This window comes from Aspergillus brasiliensis (genome assembly GCF_001889945.1).
Source record: "Aspergillus brasiliensis CBS 101740 unplaced genomic scaffold ASPBRscaffold_3, whole genome shotgun sequence".
NCBI lineage: Eukaryota > Fungi > Ascomycota > Eurotiomycetes > Eurotiales > Aspergillaceae > Aspergillus > Aspergillus brasiliensis.
In genome coordinates this window covers 1315268-1332810 of record NW_027137444.1, presented here as the reverse complement: position 1 = coordinate 1332810, position 17543 = coordinate 1315268, and the positions used below count along the sequence as shown (strand labels likewise).

The 17543-nt window shown below is 49.8% G+C and overlaps 8 protein-coding genes across 8 annotated transcripts; 5 read left to right on the top strand and 3 right to left on the bottom strand.

Annotated features, from left to right (window-relative positions):
- Positions 1 to 121: 121 nt before the first annotated feature.
- Positions 122 to 1025, top strand: ASPBRDRAFT_204697 (SDR family oxidoreductase; the record flags this gene model as incomplete). The annotated part of the gene is made up of 2 exons (XM_067621716.1): positions 122 to 731; positions 808 to 1025. The coding sequence occupies 2 exons, from the start codon at positions 122 to 124 to the stop codon at positions 999 to 1001; spliced, it is 804 nt and encodes a 267-aa protein (XP_067481830.1). The 3' UTR covers positions 1002 to 1025.
- Positions 1026 to 2423: 1398 nt separating this feature from the next.
- Positions 2424 to 4227, top strand: ASPBRDRAFT_453780 (putative pyridine nucleotide-disulfide oxidoreductase AMID-like). The gene is made up of 5 exons (XM_067625385.1): positions 2424 to 2784; positions 2859 to 3200; positions 3262 to 3619; positions 3668 to 3975; positions 4025 to 4227. The coding sequence occupies exons 1-5, from the start codon at positions 2577 to 2579 to the stop codon at positions 4066 to 4068; spliced, it is 1260 nt and encodes a 419-aa protein (XP_067481829.1). The 5' UTR covers positions 2424 to 2576; the 3' UTR covers positions 4069 to 4227.
- A 519-nt stretch (positions 4228 to 4746) lies between these two features.
- Positions 4747 to 6315, bottom strand: ASPBRDRAFT_453727 (TauD/TfdA dioxygenase family protein). The gene is made up of 5 exons (XM_067625383.1): positions 5833 to 6315; positions 5685 to 5779; positions 5182 to 5623; positions 5023 to 5126; positions 4747 to 4969 (listed from the first exon to the last, which is right to left on the bottom strand). The coding sequence occupies exons 1-5, from the start codon at positions 6053 to 6055 to the stop codon at positions 4760 to 4762; spliced, it is 1074 nt and encodes a 357-aa protein (XP_067481828.1). The 5' UTR covers positions 6056 to 6315; the 3' UTR covers positions 4747 to 4759.
- Positions 6316 to 7291: 976 nt separating this feature from the next.
- ASPBRDRAFT_193294 (putative MFS transporter) lies at positions 7292 to 9314 on the top strand (the record flags this gene model as incomplete). The annotated part of the gene is made up of 7 exons (XM_067620600.1): positions 7292 to 7540; positions 7614 to 7709; positions 7770 to 8054; positions 8144 to 8269; positions 8330 to 8425; positions 8482 to 9007; positions 9076 to 9314. 7 exons carry the CDS (start codon positions 7292 to 7294, stop codon positions 9312 to 9314), a joined length of 1617 nt encoding a protein of 538 aa, XP_067481827.1.
- Positions 9315 to 9480: 166 nt separating this feature from the next.
- Positions 9481 to 11765, bottom strand: ASPBRDRAFT_193293 (Zn(II)2Cys6 transcription factor; the record flags this gene model as incomplete). Its single annotated transcript, XM_067620599.1, has 4 exons — positions 9481 to 10278; positions 10332 to 10809; positions 10860 to 11354; positions 11461 to 11765. The coding sequence occupies 4 exons, from the start codon at positions 11763 to 11765 to the stop codon at positions 9481 to 9483; spliced, it is 2076 nt and encodes a 691-aa protein (XP_067481826.1).
- A 924-nt stretch (positions 11766 to 12689) lies between these two features.
- Positions 12690 to 14492, top strand: ASPBRDRAFT_39729 (putative voltage-gated K+ channel beta subunit (KCNAB)). The gene is made up of 5 exons (XM_067624207.1): positions 12690 to 13270; positions 13330 to 13352; positions 13409 to 13563; positions 13614 to 14168; positions 14219 to 14492. The coding sequence occupies exons 1-5, from the start codon at positions 13176 to 13178 to the stop codon at positions 14441 to 14443; spliced, it is 1053 nt and encodes a 350-aa protein (XP_067481825.1). The 5' UTR covers positions 12690 to 13175; the 3' UTR covers positions 14444 to 14492.
- A 108-nt stretch (positions 14493 to 14600) lies between these two features.
- On the top strand, positions 14601 to 15353 carry ASPBRDRAFT_39728 (F-box domain protein). Its single transcript, XM_067624206.1, has one exon. It carries the CDS (start codon positions 14649 to 14651, stop codon positions 15234 to 15236), a length of 588 nt encoding a protein of 195 aa, XP_067481824.1. The 5' UTR covers positions 14601 to 14648; the 3' UTR covers positions 15237 to 15353.
- An 86-nt stretch (positions 15354 to 15439) lies between these two features.
- On the bottom strand, positions 15440 to 16849 carry ASPBRDRAFT_193291 (uncharacterized protein; the record flags this gene model as incomplete). Its single annotated transcript, XM_067620598.1, has 3 exons — positions 15440 to 16151; positions 16209 to 16496; positions 16557 to 16849. 3 exons carry the CDS (start codon positions 16847 to 16849, stop codon positions 15440 to 15442), a joined length of 1293 nt encoding a protein of 430 aa, XP_067481823.1.
- Positions 16850 to 17543: the final 694 nt, after the last annotated feature.

Here is a 17543-nt window from a genome sequence, read left to right as displayed (position 1 = left end):
TGGTAATCCGCCGGAAGTGTATATAAATGTCGACGAGTATAGGGACATAATGTTGCAACATCATCAAACGAATCCATCATTACGATATACTTTTAACTCTATCTCAATCTGAAATCAGAGAATGTCCTCATACGCTATCACCGGAGCCTCCAAAGGCATTGGTCGCGAGTTCGTGCGCCAGCTCGCCGCAGACTCGACCAACACAGTCCTGGCAATAGTGCGAGACCCCAAATCAACCGACATATCGGATCTCGCCTCCAAGTACTCAAATGTGCACATCATCAAAGGCGACGTTACGGATCCAAAATCCATTCTAGAGGCAGCCACAGCCGCAGCCGCCATCACTGACGGCAAACTCGACGTTCTGATCCACAACTCCAACGCCGTCCATGGGGCTAGCATGCCCTTCACTCCGAGTCAATTGCCATTTGATTCTCAAGCCATTCAGGAAATATTCAACCCGTCGCTTAGCACAGCTATTTATGGCGGTCTATGGGCGACGAACGCCTTCCTACCCCTGATTGAAAAGGGAGTGCAGAAGAAGATCGTTCATATTTCCAGCGGTATGGCAGATGTAGAGCTTATCAAGAAGACTGGTATCAGTGACGCTGTTGCGTATTCTATTGCAAAAGCTGGGATGAATGTCGTGGTTGCAAAGTATGCGACGGAACTTGCGCCTAGAGGGATTAAGGTATTGGCTTTGAGCCCGGGATGGGTTGATACGTCGGAGGGTGAGTGCCTTCCATGCGCTTGTCTTATTTCTACTGGCATGAAAAATGGTAAATGCTGATATGGTCGTTATGGCAGGAGAGAAACCTGCTGAGGCAGTGTACGCGATTGAGGTCATGCTGAAAAAGTTTCAGAAAGTCGAGCCTGAACTCAAGGGGCAGATCCAGCCCGAGGAGAGTGTTAGGAAGTGTCTGCAGGTGATTGGCCTTTTGGATGCTGCATCCAGCGGTTTGTTTTTGACCCAAAATGGGGACAAGTCGAGGTGGTTTTGAGTGTGTGGATATTGTATGAGTTGTACCGGAGCTGAAGTAAAGGCGCGGTGACGTACCTTGGCTCGGGGGTTAATAGTTAAGGCCTTAACCATTCCAAATAGCATCAATTTTGGCTTTCCCTAGGTATTATTTTCGGTATTCGGCTTTGAGGGACGGTTGCACTTTGTAGATCGAGTGTGGGACCAGCGAGGTAGTCCCAGTCCTTGCGGCCCCAGCCTACCTGATCGACAATTTGCGCCTGTGATCCCGCATTCTCTCGGTCATGACCTCTTTAGCTTAAGTTGCCCTTTGATCTTCACAGCCAGTGCGTTACTTAGACCAGAGAGACTCCGGAATTGGGCACAAATAAGGCAAAGTCAGACAGATGTGGTTACTCCGTACAGCGTGCCAATAGGGCGGACCAGCAAATGTAATTGTCCACAAAGCCCACCCAGTGTATTCCCCTTGCACTGTGACCAAGTGTCAAAGACTACCCCTCCGCAAGTGAAATGAGCGGCGGCGAATATATGGTCTTCTCTCCCTGCCCTCTTGTGCAATCTCTCACAAAGTATGTGAGGGAGTTACCGAGCACGCAGCCAAGAGGCCAAATCTCAAAGGAGCCTGTGGCATCTCTCAAACTCCGAGTTCGGGCATGACTGTGGCACCCACCTTCCATCTGATAACGTTACTGAGGGCTGATTGGGAGAACAGAGAGGAGGGGCAACCAGAAGTGCAAAAGTAGGCGAGGGGCGCTACTCCAGACTAGGAAAGACTAGCGGCAGGTGTGTCAATCTGGGATGCAGAGGCGGATCAGATAACTTTTTCTTTTCCGACCCGGTGATGCCAGCCCAAGAGAACGAGTCACTTTCAACATTATTCGTGTCTTTCGGATTATAAAAGTCTGTTAAAGACTCGACTATATGAGCTCACCGCGTCCCTGTATAACTCTCAGAGGTCAATCATAACTTTTCAGGGTCTCTGGAGCGACTCACTCACCACCCCTTTTGTTCCGATCTCTCTGGCATTTCATCTGATAAGATGAGCCCCTGTGGAGAGCGGCCCCTATTGGCCGCCGAGGACCCAGTTCTGGTAATACCCGGAGTCACACGATCCGGCGTCGAATATTCCACGTCCTCCGGATCACCCTGTATTACGGGTCTTGCTGGAGATATGCCCAATGAACTACCTGGATAGTAGACACTCCGTGGTATCCCGCGAAATTTACTCCGCCGTAAACTTCTAGGCATCTTCTTTCCTAACAGTGGAGTGTTGAGCAGCAGAACCGGCATATACGTCAGTCCGTACCAGGTTTCCGGTTCATTCGGCGATGGAAATAGAAGCAAACAATTTCTCTCCCCCTTCTCAAAGCAGGGGGTAACCAATATCAGTCGGCTCCACCGTTACTGACCCGGTCCCTCGGTCTCGGCTTGTGTGGCCTCTTTCGTCGGAGTTATTGCGGTCTCCGTGCTTAAAAGCAGCTTTGCTCCCAGCATCCGTTTCCTCTAGCTGGATTTTTCTGACTTCTCACATTTCGCGTGATCTCTCCTCTCTTCTGTTAAATCCCTCTCGTGTAGCATATTCGCCAAGCGTTCCATAATGCCGTCTGCTACGAGCATCGCTTCCTTCACGAGACAGTTCCGCGTCTTGGTTGTTGGGGGCTCATACGGTGGCTTGACTGCAGCCCTGACGTTGCTTGACCTATCTCGCGGTCGGGTAGCGCGTTTCGACTCGAAGCCCGATGCGCAGCCGCCACAGAGACAGCTTCCCATCCAAATAACCGTCGTGGACGAACGTGACGGATTCTGTAAGGCTCATCTCTCATCTGCCACCCCAGAAGTGTCCATGCTTCACGTTGCTAATGAAGTTTCATCACTGTAGATCACTTGATCGGCTCTCCCAGGGCTTTGGCATGCGACAACTATGCATCGAAGACGTGGACAAGGTTTGAGGACATTCCGGCTTTGAGGTCCCCAGACATTCGCTTCCTGCGCGGCAGTGTGAACTCCGTGGACTGCCAAAGCAAGGTGGCCCGCATCCTTGACGCTCACACCAAAGAAACTCGAAAGGAGAAATACGACTTTCTGATTGCAAGCTCTGGGTTGCGACGCGTCTTCCCAACTGTGCCTCAGTCTCTTCGTAGAGACGAGTTTGTGGAGGAAGCGAAGAAACACGTGGATGACATTCGCAATGCCCAGGATGGGATTGTGGTTATCGGAGGAGGTGGGTAGTCTATCCTTTGTCTTGTACTTAGGATATCATGATTGACCGGGTATGTTTCTAGGTGCTGTTGGTGTTGAAATGGCAGCCGAGCTCAGACTTCTTCATCCCAACCGGAAGATCACCTTAATCCACTCTCGTGACCGTGTGCTCTCAGCAGAACCTTTGCCGGTTGAGTTCCAGGAGCGTGTGGGATCCATTCTGCGTGAAGCAGGCGTGAAGGTTATTTTCGGACAGCGAGTCCTCGACATTACCGCTATCGAAACAGAGGGAGAGCGACGGCTTTGGAAGCTCGAGCTGGCTGATCGGCGAACCGTCTATGCCGGACATGTCATGAATGCCGTTTCCAAATGTGTTCCCACGACATCGTACCTCCCAGAAGAAGCTTTGACTGAGGAAGGCTACGTCAAAATCCGAGCATCGTATGTCACATGAAGAATGATCACTCAAACATGGCTAACCTTAGGTAGCACACAATTCCCCAAGAACATTCTGAACGCCGATTCCCATTTCGCTGTCGGTGATATGGTGTCCTGGTCTGGCATTAAACGTTGCGGAGCTGCAATGCATATGGGCTATCATGCAGCCGTCAATGTTCATCAGCTCATGTTGTCGGAGGAATCCAACTACAAGCCTGAGTTCATCAATCTTCAGGAGGTACCTCCGGTAATGGCACTCTCCATGGGCAAGACAGCAGTCACATATACTCCGGATTCGGGGACGAAGGATGGTGAAGAAGTCCATGACGTGATGTTCGGCGAGGATATGGGTTATAGCAGTGAGTGACTTTGATGCTCTAACCCTGATCAGTATCTGACATGATGCAGTTTGCTGGAACTATATGCGAATGTCTGAGCCTTGCCAGGCATAATGCACCCACACATGACTCTTCAGTTCGTTTGACGGATCGGGTATCTGTCACTTCTTGACGTTGGGATTTTATATAGACAATTTCTTCGCTGTTTTCATGCCATTAAGCATACACAGCTTCCGTGATTGACTAGCACTGCCTAGTCGGCGGTTATCGTGTGGGACCGGATTCACTGGCGTTTGACTTCGGTTGTTTCGATTTGTGGGATTGTCTGACATTATTCGTACTATATTTCGAGATGAATCTTCTTGTGCACAATGTAATTGTATGTAATTGTTTATATAAGACACTAAGAGGGGTGTTGTATTCGTGGTCTGATGAAGATACTAGGTAGGTTGGTTGCAGACAGGATGTCAGACTGTCAGAAACCCACAACGAAAAGGAGGGGTCAGATGATCATCAGCAGGTGCAGCCGACAAAGGTTGGTCTTTAAAGTTGTAGAACTTGATGGAACCGACACCTTCTCTGATGAGCGCCATATCCAAAGAATATTACTGGAAGAGCCCAGCCATATAATGCTATGGGATACCATCGAAAATGACACAATTGATGGTATTGAGCTCGATTATCATACAATTTCATCCATATCACAAGTCGAAGCTGGCAAAAGAGAAAGAAGTCATTACTACATATTTTGTGGTACCTGCCACTTGAAGAGAATCTAGACCCCTATACGAATAATTCCATAGGCTTAAGCTTGAGCCTCTGCCAAAGCTTGCTTCCTGGACTTGGACTGGAGGTCCAAGTAAGGTGCTTCACCCAGACTGCAGACCCGATCACCAGCCCGGGCTTCAGCGTAGTCATAAGTGGCGCAATGCCAGGTGGATCTGTTATCCCAGATGGCCATGTCATTCTTGTTCCACCTGAAGCGAACCTGCGCGTCATGGTTTTGCGTGACAAGCTGTCGGAGGTCAGTATTAGCAAGTTCTGGCAAATAGGTTGTTTCTGGCTCACATTGAAAAGATACTGCAGCAGCATATCCGACTCGTCCTTGGTAACCCCGTTGATGCGCTTGGTAAATCCCTTGTTCACATACACGGATTTCCAACCGGTAACAGCTATTATCAAAATTAGCAGTGCTCCCTAAAGCCGGAAAATTAGGGTTATACATACGATTCGTCCGAACAACAGGATGAATCGCCTTGAGGTCTTCGCCCTGATTAAGCGGCGATCCTCGGATTACCTTGCGCAGGGGATTCCCTAGCCTGCGTGCTTCATCATGGAAGAAGCTGGCATCGTGCGTGGCTGTCAGACCTTCAAGGAAGGCAGCCATCTCAGGAGACAGGCGGTCGTAGATCTCATATCCCGAGGCCCAGAGAGTGTCTCCTCCAGTTTCGGGCAGAGTGTGAATCTTGAGCATGGCGTAGTCGGAAGGGACGCGCTCGAAGCTGATATCGGTATGCCACCCTACAGAGGCGAAGCGACTTGTGTCGCTGAGTTGGTGGGTAAGGCCGCCTCCTTTCTTCTGCTTTTCACTACTGATGACACTGATTTGGTCACCAAGCTCGCTGCCTTCTTCCGTCAAGGGGTGGACGTGGAGGCCAGATGATTCGGGCTGTATATGGAAATGTGAGTTAGTGCTTTCATTGTCATACCACGTCGCAAGGAGTACTTACGCAGCCAGCCAAAACAGTCAGCTTTTCGCCGAACTCCCTCATTTGCTGAGGTGTGACATCCTGATCGCGAAGGAAGACAACACCTCTTTTCGAGACTGTCGTTTGTTAGGGTCTCATAAAAGAACATTTGGACGAGCGCGAAACATACTTGTCACCGCAAGATCTTTGATAATTTGGTCGGAGTTTTCTGCCTTGAGTATATCGGCAACCTGAAGCCCTGTGTACTCCCTACCAATGACCGGAGTCAAGTCTTGGTGGGTATATGAGTCTAACAGTCCGGAGTATTGCAGGGGCTCTGAAAGCCGTGGACGGGACTCCTCGTGTCCTCCGCGGATCGTCGAAGTTGAAGCATTTTCAACGACTGATGGCATGGTGATGGCTTAATCGGCAGCGATTATATGTTTTGTAACAACTGAAAGCGCTATTTTGTGAATTTAGAAGCAATTATTTCCGCGGCCTCCGACGGATTTACGAGTGATTATATACCAACAGGTATACAGGTCATTCGAGGTCTCTGCGAGAATTACGACAGCTGCCGACGAACAAACTCCACTTTAGATAAGTGACGAGTATCGGGAACACGACAGGAGAATGGAGATGGAAGTCGATCATTCCACCTCTACCCGACTGGCGCACGAGTGAAATGATGCTATCTACTGCTTTTGTCATTTGTCGCATGTTCCAAACTGTTCTGCGACAGCCTGACTCAGTTACTCAGCCGTCTGGTGACTCGAATCGTTCCCCCGCATGCAGCACGGTTTAAAGGGTCTCGTTCTTGTCCCTGAGCACCAGTCACAAGTCAACGGTGCTGTTATCGGCGGGGCGTCGGCGAAATTTTCGGAGGGAGGCTTGCATCCTGCCAGTCTGTGTCGCTTTAGTGCCGGCCGCTAAAATGGCCCTTTTGACGAATGAACACTCTTCCCGTGGACGGGCTTGCCAGCTCGCTCGCTGCCCAGCTTCCCTGCGCATAGGCAAAAACTGGCTCTATAGTAGCAACCATCAAAATGCCAAACCTGGGGAAACGCATAGGTTGTCCCCAAATGGAATAGTCCATCACATCGTCCCGAGCTGCAGCAGAAAGAAAGAGAAACATCCGGGGAAGCGCATCGATGATCTTTCAGCAACTGTCTGCGTTAAGCCGTTAACAACAGGGTATGAAGACTTCATCCGGACCCATCTTATTTGAGGCGATTCTCCGAAGCTTCTAGAGGGTTATTGGCTATGGAAAATCCAGGTTGCGCACACCAGGGCGCTCTAGGCGATGATGTGCTCGGTGATCCGTCTTGTGCAATCCGGTTAGTCTCTTTCTGGCTTGAAGGCATTGGATTCATTCGTACAAACGCTCCCGATATGGTTGGCTGGAGGAAATAATCATATCTTATTTCGCCATTGCGAATTATATTAGCACTACAGCCATCGTCCGTAGTATGTATACACCATACAACATGTCATGCCTTTCTAAGGCATAAACAAATAAGTATATAAGTAGTCATGGGAAGTGTCTTCCCACGATTTGGCTCTAATACTACTGTCTGTGTCTTCCCTCTCTGCTCCTCTCCAAAACCCCATTATCCACATCTAGTGGTATATAGAAAGAGCGAGCAATCATGCCCGACGACATCGAGCAGGGCTACTATAACAAGGGCAGCACCAAAGCCCACGATGTGACCGACGACTCCCAATCATCCAAAGTGTCAATTGAAGTGGGACAAGAACATCTGGCCGGCGTCACCCCTCCCCATGAATCATTCGAGGGATATCACCGCTTCGATCCAACAGCAACATGGACACCGCAGGAAGAGAGAAAACTGGTCCTCAAAACAGACATGATGTTATTAACCTGGATATGCTTCATGGTATACTTACCCCCTTTCCCAAATACCCATCTATCCAGATCACAGACACAGTCTAACCAAGAGCAAAAACCAGTTCTTCGGCCTCCAACTCGACCGCGGTAACCTCTCCAATGCACTTACAGATCACCTCCTGGCAGATCTGGGCATGACCACGAACGATTACAACAATGTGCGAACCTCCTCTTGCCATGATTACTTACCAAATAACATTAATTCTGATGAACAATAGGGAACAACAATCCAACTCGTCTGCTTCTTAGCCGCAGAATTCCCCGTCCAGCTTCTGATCAAAAGATTCGGCTTCAAGCGCGTGCTCCCCGTCATGATGCTCGCCTGGAGTCTAGTCTCCTGGACGCAGGCGTGGATGACCAGCCGGGCGTCATTTTATGTGACACGGGCGCTGATTGGTGCTTTTGAGGGCGGGTTTATCCCGGGTACGATTCTCTTTGCGACGTATTTCTATAAGACGAAGGAGTTGTCGGTCAGGTTGGCGTTCTTTTGGTCGACGTTGAACGTGAGTATCCCTCTCTAGAGTGTCTAGTGGAGATTGGAAGAGAGAGAGAGAGATGGGATAGAGCTGATATGGTGGTGATGATAATTTAGGTTGCTCGGATCGTCTCGTCCCTGCTAGCTGCGGGCATTCTGCAGATGCGCGGCGTCGAGGGAAAGTCCGGCTGGTTCTGGCTTTTCTTGATTGATGGGCTGCTTACGTTCGTTATTGGGTTCATTGTATGCACATCTTTTAACCGACGCGTATTTTTGGAATATCTCCGCTAACAGCCAGAACAGAGTCTGTTCTACCTCCCCAGTTCCCCAACAAACACCAAGAGCGTCCTCATCCCTCGTCCGTGGTATTCTGAGCGCGAAGAGGTGATTATGATCAACGTAAGTATCAATCAATATCACAGCAAAGACCTGAACTAACTAACTAACCCCAACAGCGCCTCCTCCGTGACGACCCCTCCAAAGGCCTCACACACATCAACGAACGCGCCACACTCCACGACATCTTAGAAGCCTGGAAGGACCCTTCAATGTGGGGACTTTACTTGATCGGCCTGGTAGCCTACATCCCTCAGAGTCCCGTTTCGTCCTACCTCTCGCTCACCCTGACCCGTCTCGGCTTCGACACTTTCGACGCGAACATGCTATCGATCCCGTCCGCCGCGCTACAGATTATCCTCATGCTTGCTCTTTCCAAGAGTAGTGATATCTTCGGCGAGCGGACGTTTCATTGCTTGTTCGGTGAGTTTTGGTCGCTGCCGCTGTTGGCGGCTTTGGTCGCCTTGCCGAATTATGGGTATAATTGGGGCCGGTTTGCGGTGTCGACGATGATCTCGGGGTACCCGTATTTCCATCCGATTGTGTCGGCGTGGATTTCGGAGAATACGTTTGATGTGAAGAAGAGAGCCATTACAGCGGCGACGTATAATGTTATTGTGCAGATTGGGTCGATTATTTCTTCGCGTGAGTGTTTTGCCCTTACTGGGATACTAATGGGCAAGTGGTGATGATAGCTGACTGAATTTTGACAGAGATCTACCGGTCGAGTGACTCGCCGTATTATTATACAGGGAACAAGGTGCTTATTGCACTATGCGTGCTCTCGTTGGTGGTGTTCGTTGCCCAACGTGAGTTCTTGCGGCATCTGAACCGACAAAAGGAGAGAAAGTGGCAAGCCATGACCCCCGAGGAGCGGGTTTTATACCAGTCCGACAGGGATGCACGAGAAAGAGAAGGAAATAAGCGGCTGGACTTCCGCTTCAAATACTGATGAGATGAGTGTATTATAATCAAACATGTCGGTCATGGTAACTTGGACTTGTACGTGGTTTTCTGGGACATAAGATGACTGAATTCGCTTCATGCCGTGCCGGTAAAACAGCAGATGGGTATATCTGAGAAATCGTGCTCATTAAATGGTTGTGGAACCCTTTTTGCTAGGAAAGTAGAAATGCTTCGCCAGACAAGACTGCATCTGAAAAGTCATTGTTGGAAAGATCAAGCCCAGGTGTAAACTGACCCTCGGGAATTTGCGAAATGAAATCGCTGATCAGCATTTCAACTGAACCAGAGGGCAGAGCAGGTGACAGGGACGCGAAACTCGTGGGTGTCCTGCTTGCACCCTCGAGGGGTAACGAGTATGGTAGAAAATTGCCGAAAGAGGGATCATAGACGCTCTGAGAAAATTCCTGCGAAGGAAATGTTGACTCCGAAAATTCGGGAAACAGCATGTCTTCCAGTGAATGAAGACCATCGTACCCACTCTGCACATGGTTTTCGAGACTAAGACTATCTTGTATCTGCCCTTGGCCCACCGACTGCATTGGCAGCTGAGCCTCAGCGGCAGCAGGCCAATTATTGCACGGGTTGATGTCGTCAGATATGGGGCCTGCAGCTTCCACTGCAGTAGTAGTCCCTTTATGGGCTAAATCCTCTCCACCTGGCACAGAAGTGGTGGTCGCAGGTAGCATTTTACTCTTAACTGGTTGATGCGGCTCTCTTATTGGAGGCGATAATGCAGGACCACTTCTAGCCTGGGCATCTGCCATCTTCTTATACAGTAGTTCCGCTAGCTCCTTGTTCCCCCCACCTCTGAAAGTGGACAGGATGGAGTGTAATCGGGCTAAAATGCTGCTGGGGCGGCTTTCATTATCCCAAGAAGGCGCTCGTGGCAACATTGCGAGATCTATTACGGCATCGGCGAGTGAGCTGGCGATCTCGTAGAGTTTCAGTTCCTGGAAGACTTGGTCAGTGGCCATTTCCACAGGAGCTGCCGAAAGTAGCATACCATACCGAGCCCATGGGCTTCAATCGCCGCTCTTGGTAGCTGTGACACTATGTTCAAGAGCTCCTTTGCGACCAAGATTGGAAAGGATGGAGAAGTGGGCCAATAAGCAGACGATCCATGGGCGCTTTTCTTGGATGAGAATTTCCACAAGATCATGCGCATCCAATGTCTGGTGACACAAAGATCTGCTTTCTGTACGTCTGAAATATGGTCCAAGAGGGCTGACCCGTCCTGCAAATTGTCTTGCAGTAGTCTAAGGAAACGCTTGTCTAGGTTAGGGACTCCACTGGCAAGTGGTTCAAAGTTCCCATGATCGTCCTCGATAATGTCAAACATCTTCGACTGTTCGAACAATCTGAACAGATTGAGTAATTTCAGAAAGGCCGGTAGAACCTGGGGCTCATCATTCGCATCAGGCTCTGGAGTTGAAATATCTGTCTTCAAGACTACGGGGAGTTTGTGGAGGATACAGACGCCGCTATATGAGAATGTTAGGGGCAATGGCACTCATTGAGACAGGGAAATTACCGTTCGGTGACAAACAACAGCCAAAGCACACGGCGGCGCATTTGTTGCTCTTCCGGTGGAAGCCCGGCATACGAGACTTCTCGATGCAGACACATCATCTGGGCTAATGTAATAGCCTCCCTCAAGTACAATAGCGATTCGCTTGCGCCCGATTGGTGGTTCTCGAAGTACACATGCAGGAAAAAGGCCGTTCGAACATTATTTAAATTGAGCCTTGACCGGTAATCGCAGGATCTGCGGGCTTTCATGCACTCCGCTGCAAATGTTTCGGCAGTTACCGATTTGTCAGGGAGAGAATTTTGTCCTAGCCTTAACTGAGCGATCGTGGCCGCTGCCACAGCGGTTGCCAATGCATATGTCTCGTGGTCATTCTCCTCAACATTCTGCTGCAAATTGGACATGACACTTTCGACATCCACTATCGGCCAGACTGGATACATTCGCACGTGGTATATATAGAGCGGGGATGCGAGAACGTTGGTGGGTATCCGAGATCTATGACGCTCAACAAGTTAGACGGGTGTAGGCACTGAAAGTGGCACCTTCTGGCGGGGGAATCTCTCGCGCGACTCCCGGAATACAGAAACAGACATCAACTTACCTTTCCGATTTCGCACCGCATTCTCGCTGTACTGGTGTCGAGGTGTGGTCGGTTTCTAGTACCTCCCCGCTTTGAGGGACCGAGGATAGAGTAGTATGTACTTCGATACCGCGCTGAGCTTGGTCTATAAGGTACTTGGTTGTTGCGCGCAGTTTCTGAGGACCACGAGGTTGCTGGACTCGGATGTAGGTACACTTGATGCGTGCATTGAAGCAGGACCGGCATGGTTGACCACCACCGCAACGGATCTTCCGAATCTTACAGCCGTCGCATGCCTTCTTTGTTATGCTTGCTCTGGAGGACATCTTTGCGGTTGTCAGGTCACAGGTGTAGCGCAAATGACTCTGATTGAATGCATGACAAAAGGAACAGAATGGCGTTGCGAGAGAAGTTGAACGGCAATGGGCAGTCAGTTGAGCCGAAAATCAGCCAGTAGCGTAACGCTGCATATCCCAAATGATGCGAGAGGAGACAGTTAACCCGAGGTCATTGCGGGGCAAGCCTACGCATTCCCTGAGTGGTGCAGCTTGAAGCGACGCCTGTGCAAACGTGGCGTATCCGAGTGACTCGATGGAGCAGTTCTGGGTGACTCCGCTGTGAAAGCTGGTGGTGTATTGCTTGACTTGTGATTTTTTTTTTCTTGTCGGCAAAGTGTTGCAATGATACGATGAGGGTGTCTAATGATAGCGGGTGATTGCGCCTTCAACTCCACGCGGCACGCCATTATCGAGACCCACCCAGTGTGCCTGGACTGTCCATCACGACACTAGGAGATGAGTCCCATGGAAAGAACCATCTCCTTGAAAATAGAGACACAAAGCTGAAGATATAGAGATTAAGCGCAAGGATATTGGCGGAGGAAGTCAGTTGCTGTAACGGTCAGAGGATGATGAAGTGGTTTGGAGGTGAACGCATATACTCCATCGGCATCGAATATCCCACAAGAACCTTTTCGACATTCTATCTGGCGATCACGAAGCAATTGATAGGACAAACGGTTGTAATTGGGACATAGTTGTAAAGGACATGGAAGGCACGACAGAAGAAGCAAGAGAGCCCAAATAAACTGAGCATCTTCAGCAAAGGGGAATGGATGTACTGGTAGGAATTCGGTCGCCGCTGGCTGGACTATAAACGGCTGTCTGCCTGCTGTCACCTGACAGGCGTACTCTCCCCAAAGGATTAATCCCATGGACTGCACTCATCTACCCCCATTATTACTACTACGACTTCTCTGCCACAATCGTGGCTAACGCTGTATTCTCCTTGCTACACTTCATTGTGTGCCTGGGAAGAGACGGATAGACCCTGAGCAGTGTCCCTCGGAACTGGCTAAGTCCACTAGTGCCTATGCTAAAAGATCCAGGCTAAAGCAGAGCCAGACCCTCCGAGTATTCCTCCGACGCCTTTGCTGGCCTCCGCATTTGCCCCTCTTCGACTTTGTTGTTCTTTTGATTGGCCTTCACGAAGCACGAGGACCTGGGGGCCTTGTCAAGGACAGCGCTCATTCGTTCCTGTACAATGGCCACCTCTGCTTGACCAATCGCAGTCAGATCGCGATGGCAGCTTCTCGGGCGCGACGCAATTGCTGTCGCAACCTGGCAGATAAATTGGTTCCATGACCCCTCACTGATTGCATTAATACGCTCTGTCTTGATTTCTCTATCTCCTGTTCACGATCCACTGGCTCTCGAGAAATATTCTTACACACAATCATGGCGTGGCCGAACAAGAACAAGGATATGCTCTACCGGCGGGTGGGCAATTCTGGTCTACATGTCTCTGCACTTGGATTGGGAGGTTGGTTGACGTGAGTTTCTGCCTTACAGAAATAAATGGGTACATGGCTAATTATTCTATGTTTTGTAGATTTGGCGGTCATGTCGACAACGGTAATAGTTACTATGGTTGCCCCAAGGTACAACCAATAGCTAATCGCTCGACTTAGAAATTACATTCAACTGCATGAAGCAGGCTTACGACTTGGGAATCAACTTCTTCGACACAGCTGAGAGCTATGCGGGCGGACAATCGGAGATCGTCATGGGGCAGGCTATCAAGAAGTTTGGCTGGAAGCGCAGCGATCTCGTCATCAGCACCAAGGTACGTTACTGTCTCTTCCTCCCAAATAGACGCAAGTTAACCACTCGAAGCTCAATTGGGGTCTAGCGAATGGCGAAATTCTAATCAACAACCACGGTTTATCCCGCAAACACATCGTCGAAGGCACACGAGCATCTCTTGAGCGTCTGCAGCTCGAATACGTCGACATCATATACGCCCACCGCCCCGATCGCCTAACACCTATGGAAGAGACGGTGCGAGCCTTCAACCACGTCATCGAGAAAGGCTGGGCATTCTACTGGGGTACATCGGAATGGTCCGCGGACGAGATCACTGAGGCATGCGGTATTGCCAAGTCTCTGGGGCTGATCGCGCCCATTGTCGAGCAGCCCCTGTACAACATGTTGGACCGACAGAAGGTGGAAGGACAGTACCAGCGACTGTACTCCCGATGCGGCATTGGGTTAACCACCTTCTCGCCATTGAAGATGGGTCTCCTCAGTGGCAAGTACAACGATGCGACGACGCAGCCTCCACCGGGATCTCGCTTCGCTGAGAGCAACGACAAGTTCGCAAGCAGCGTGCGCAAGGACTGGGAGAACGAACAATGGGCTGGAAACATCAAGAAGATCGTGGGATTGAAGGTATGCACTCCCCTAGATCCGATAAGGCATATTGACTGACCAATTTCTAGACAATTGCGGACAAGATGGAAGTCAAGCTGTCGCAATTGGCCCTGGCATGGTGCCTTAAGAACGAGAATGTCTCTGCCGTGATTACCGGTGCCTCTCGACCGGAGCAGGTTGTTGACAACGTCGAGAGTCTGAAGCTGCTCCCACGCCTGACACCGGAGATTATGGCCGAGATTGACGAGTATTTGCAGAACAAGCCAGACCAAGACCCAGCCAGACAGGACTAGGCAATGATCAATAATGTAGACATGACACAAAATGAAGCAAGCAAATATACAATATCAGTCCCTTGCGTAGGACGTATAAGCACGTGTCCGCACCACCCCGACTCCACCCCATTACATCACCCCCGCATTCCCTCCACCTTCCCCTCTCACCCATCCACTCCCATACTACCTATCAACTATTCAACGACAACAATGACCACACTTCATGAATTTACACCCACAACCTACCACCCCCAACCACCACCAGACAGAAGACGAAAGAGAAGAACGAGGAAAGAAATGCCCCCTCCTCACCCTTCCCCCCGAACTCCACCTCCAAATAACCACCCACCTCCCGCTCCTCCCAGACATCTACTCCCTCCAAGCAACCTGCACCTACTTCTACACCCTTCTCCCACCACCCACTCTCGCGGCCCTTCTTGCAGCCGAAACCACCGACTTCGCCATCGCCCACGACCTCTACGCCTGCAGATACTGTCTCCGACTACGACCGGGATCTGTCTTCGCGGACCGCATGCTCCGGCGCGGAAGAGGTCGGTATGGGCGGGATAGGGCGAAGAGGTTCTGTGTTGATTGTGGGGTTATGCCGAGGGGTGAGGGGGAAGGGGAGGAGGCGAGGTATGGGTTTGGGGCGCTGGTGAGGGTGGAGGGGGAGTTGAGGGTGTTTTGTGGTGGCTGTGGGGGTTTGAGGAGGGTGGGGATGGTGTTGGGGGTTGCTGGTGCTGTTGGAGTTGGGGGGAAGAGGGAGAGGGTGGTTTGTGAGGGGTGTTGGGGGGTGGCGGGGTGGATTTAATTTAATGTCTTTATGAGATGGGCTGGGATTGGGGTGGTGTGTTGTGTGTTGTGTGATACCCATTTAATATATGTTTATTGTTTATTCTGTGTTGGAAATGAGGTGGGGATAGGAGAGGTAAGTAGTGCGGTATGCGCTTTTAGTTGACAACATAACTGAACATGGTGATACTAACACAAGGTGACAGGATACAGATTCCAACATTATAGAAATCCATTCAGCGAGCCGTTGATCTCAATGCCCTCCTCCTTTTCGTCATCATTGTCATCGTCATCTTCACTTCGTGCATCAAAGTCGACGTAAAAGTCCGCGTGCTCGTCAGAGAGATCACACTCGGTCAATATCATTGTATTGTTCTGGTCCAAACAGCTCCACGATCTACCGATACCCTTTGCTATGGCTTGTTGGTCCTGCGGTGTCACCTCCGCCAGACACCGAATGCCGTAGGAGACTTTGTATCCGTCGTGATCGACGTTTGGAGACTCAGCAGGGCTGGCGAGAGATACCATATCTTCTTCGGGGGCAGATCGCTGGACAACAACCCCACGTTTATGATGTGTCACATATACATCATGAACGGTTCCGGTGGAAGGCGCCTTCAATCCCTTGATAAGGTACTTTTCAAGTACTTCCGTGTCGCTCGCACTCAACGTGTTCGATGCCGATATACTTTCGACGTTAGCATAGCATATACTACCCTTCTTTAATGCATCGATCATCAAATTTCGAAGAGTCGCTTCCCGATGCTGATGCTCTTTAACAGGTGTAGTACAGCATTTCGCGTAATCTTCTGCAGCTGCGAATAGGACGGTAAGAATACATGCCATCATGACCGCTAGTCCATAGCAGCTTTCAACCCGGAGAATGTTGCAGATGCATTCGGTCAGGACAGCTGTGGCCATGATGTAGGTGAGCCTGCGGATGAATCAGTTACCTGTTATATACTATAACATGCTGGAGATAAGATCCTACTTGTTCTGACTGTGTCCCATGGCACGAATAACCCTACCCATGGTCTTGGAGGGATGGTCTCTTTCACACTCATCATGCGCCAGTGAGTTCTCATACTGCTTCATGGTACGAGTAAAATTGTAATCGTGGCCCCAAGCGTGAACCGTAATCTCCCCGGTCAGGACCTTTTCCTCTGTGGTGATTGAGTATACCTGGGCTGCTTCATAGGCTGCGAGCAAAAGAAGTATGGGCTTGATCATTTTGGTAGTTGTTCCGTAGTCAATATTGCTAAGCGAGGACTGGAATTTGCTGGATAGTGAACCAATATTAGCGTCTGATAAATGAGGTACTAATCCACAACTGAAATACCTGGAATTTCCGGGATCGTGATATCTAGAGTACCAAAAACACAAAACCGAATAGGCGGTGGTGAAGACACTCCCAACAAATCTAGTCAGATGAACAAGCATCATGATGGTGGCATTTGACTGCTGGTCGAGGATGCTACGCGCAGTTTCGCATGGCACGCGAGCATCGTATCTCGATAGCAGGGCTGTATCCTGAGGAGTGAATTCTGAAAAGTGTGCGCCATTGATGAATAGATTTCCGGTCAAGGGTCTCGATCGGTGGTCAGTGTAGTCTCGAGGATATGTTCCAGGCATTTTGATGATGGAATCCATGACTGCAGATTGGCCATAGGAGTGAAATATGGTGATGGTTTGTGGTACATTGTGGAGAAAGATATATTTGATGTTGTATATGTTCGAGATGGTGGATTAGAGCTGGGTTGCTATGCCAATACTGGATCCAGCTTTTGTAGTGAATGGGTATAGTTCCCAGGCTATGAAACAGCCCCTTTTGGTATCGGTGATACCAAGCACGTGTATATTTCCGGGATGGGATGGACGGCACTCTGTTCAGAGGTTGTTCTTTACAAGGACTCAGGAATATTGTATTGGTAAGGCGCTCTTATAGATAGCATTGAAGTTGAAAAATGTCAATTACGCGCAGACAGAGACTCAACGGCTGATGTCAGAAACTACTCTTTCCATGCAATGCACTGCAGGATCAATCTGGCCACTGTCATCGTGTTAAACACTATACCCGTGACACAATCCTCAACTGGATAGAGGCACCATAATTGAGTTATACACAGACGCAAACAGCAAATATTCAATCCTTCAAGTGATAGTTGCCGTTCGTATTAGATGACTAACGAGGACAGTAGTATCCGCCACGCCAGGGGCAAGAATTAATATCCAGCAACCTTAAGTGCGGATATACCAATCAGACCGGATGAACCAGGCTTAGCTCTGATGACGCCATATAGTAAACATATCACCACCATGAACTTTA

Coding starts and splice junctions, on each gene's coding strand:
- ASPBRDRAFT_453727 (XM_067625383.1), bottom strand. CDS start 6,055: ATGCCATCAGTCGTTGAAAATGCTTCAACTTCGACGATCCGCGGAGGA. Junction 5,624..5,684: donor TGACTGTTTTGGCTGGCTGC/GTAAGTACTCCT, acceptor TTCCATATACAG/CCCGAATCATCTGGCCTCCA. Junction 4,970..5,022: donor TGCTGCAGTATCTTTTCAAT/GTGAGCCAGAAA, acceptor GACCTCCGACAG/CTTGTCACGCAAAACCATGA.
- ASPBRDRAFT_39729 (XM_067624207.1), top strand. CDS start 13,176: ATGGCGTGGCCGAACAAGAACAAGGATATGCTCTACCGGCGGGTGGGC. Junction 13,271..13,329: donor GGATTGGGAGGTTGGTTGAC/GTGAGTTTCTGC, acceptor TATGTTTTGTAG/ATTTGGCGGTCATGTCGACA. Junction 14,169..14,218: donor AGAAGATCGTGGGATTGAAG/GTATGCACTCCC, acceptor ACCAATTTCTAG/ACAATTGCGGACAAGATGGA.
- ASPBRDRAFT_453780 (XM_067625385.1), top strand. CDS start 2,577: ATGCCGTCTGCTACGAGCATCGCTTCCTTCACGAGACAGTTCCGCGTC. Junction 3,620..3,667: donor TACGTCAAAATCCGAGCATC/GTATGTCACATG, acceptor AACCTTAGGTAG/CACACAATTCCCCAAGAACA. Junction 3,976..4,024: donor CGAGGATATGGGTTATAGCA/GTGAGTGACTTT, acceptor GACATGATGCAG/TTTGCTGGAACTATATGCGA.
- ASPBRDRAFT_39728 (XM_067624206.1), top strand. CDS start 14,649: ATGAATTTACACCCACAACCTACCACCCCCAACCACCACCAGACAGAA.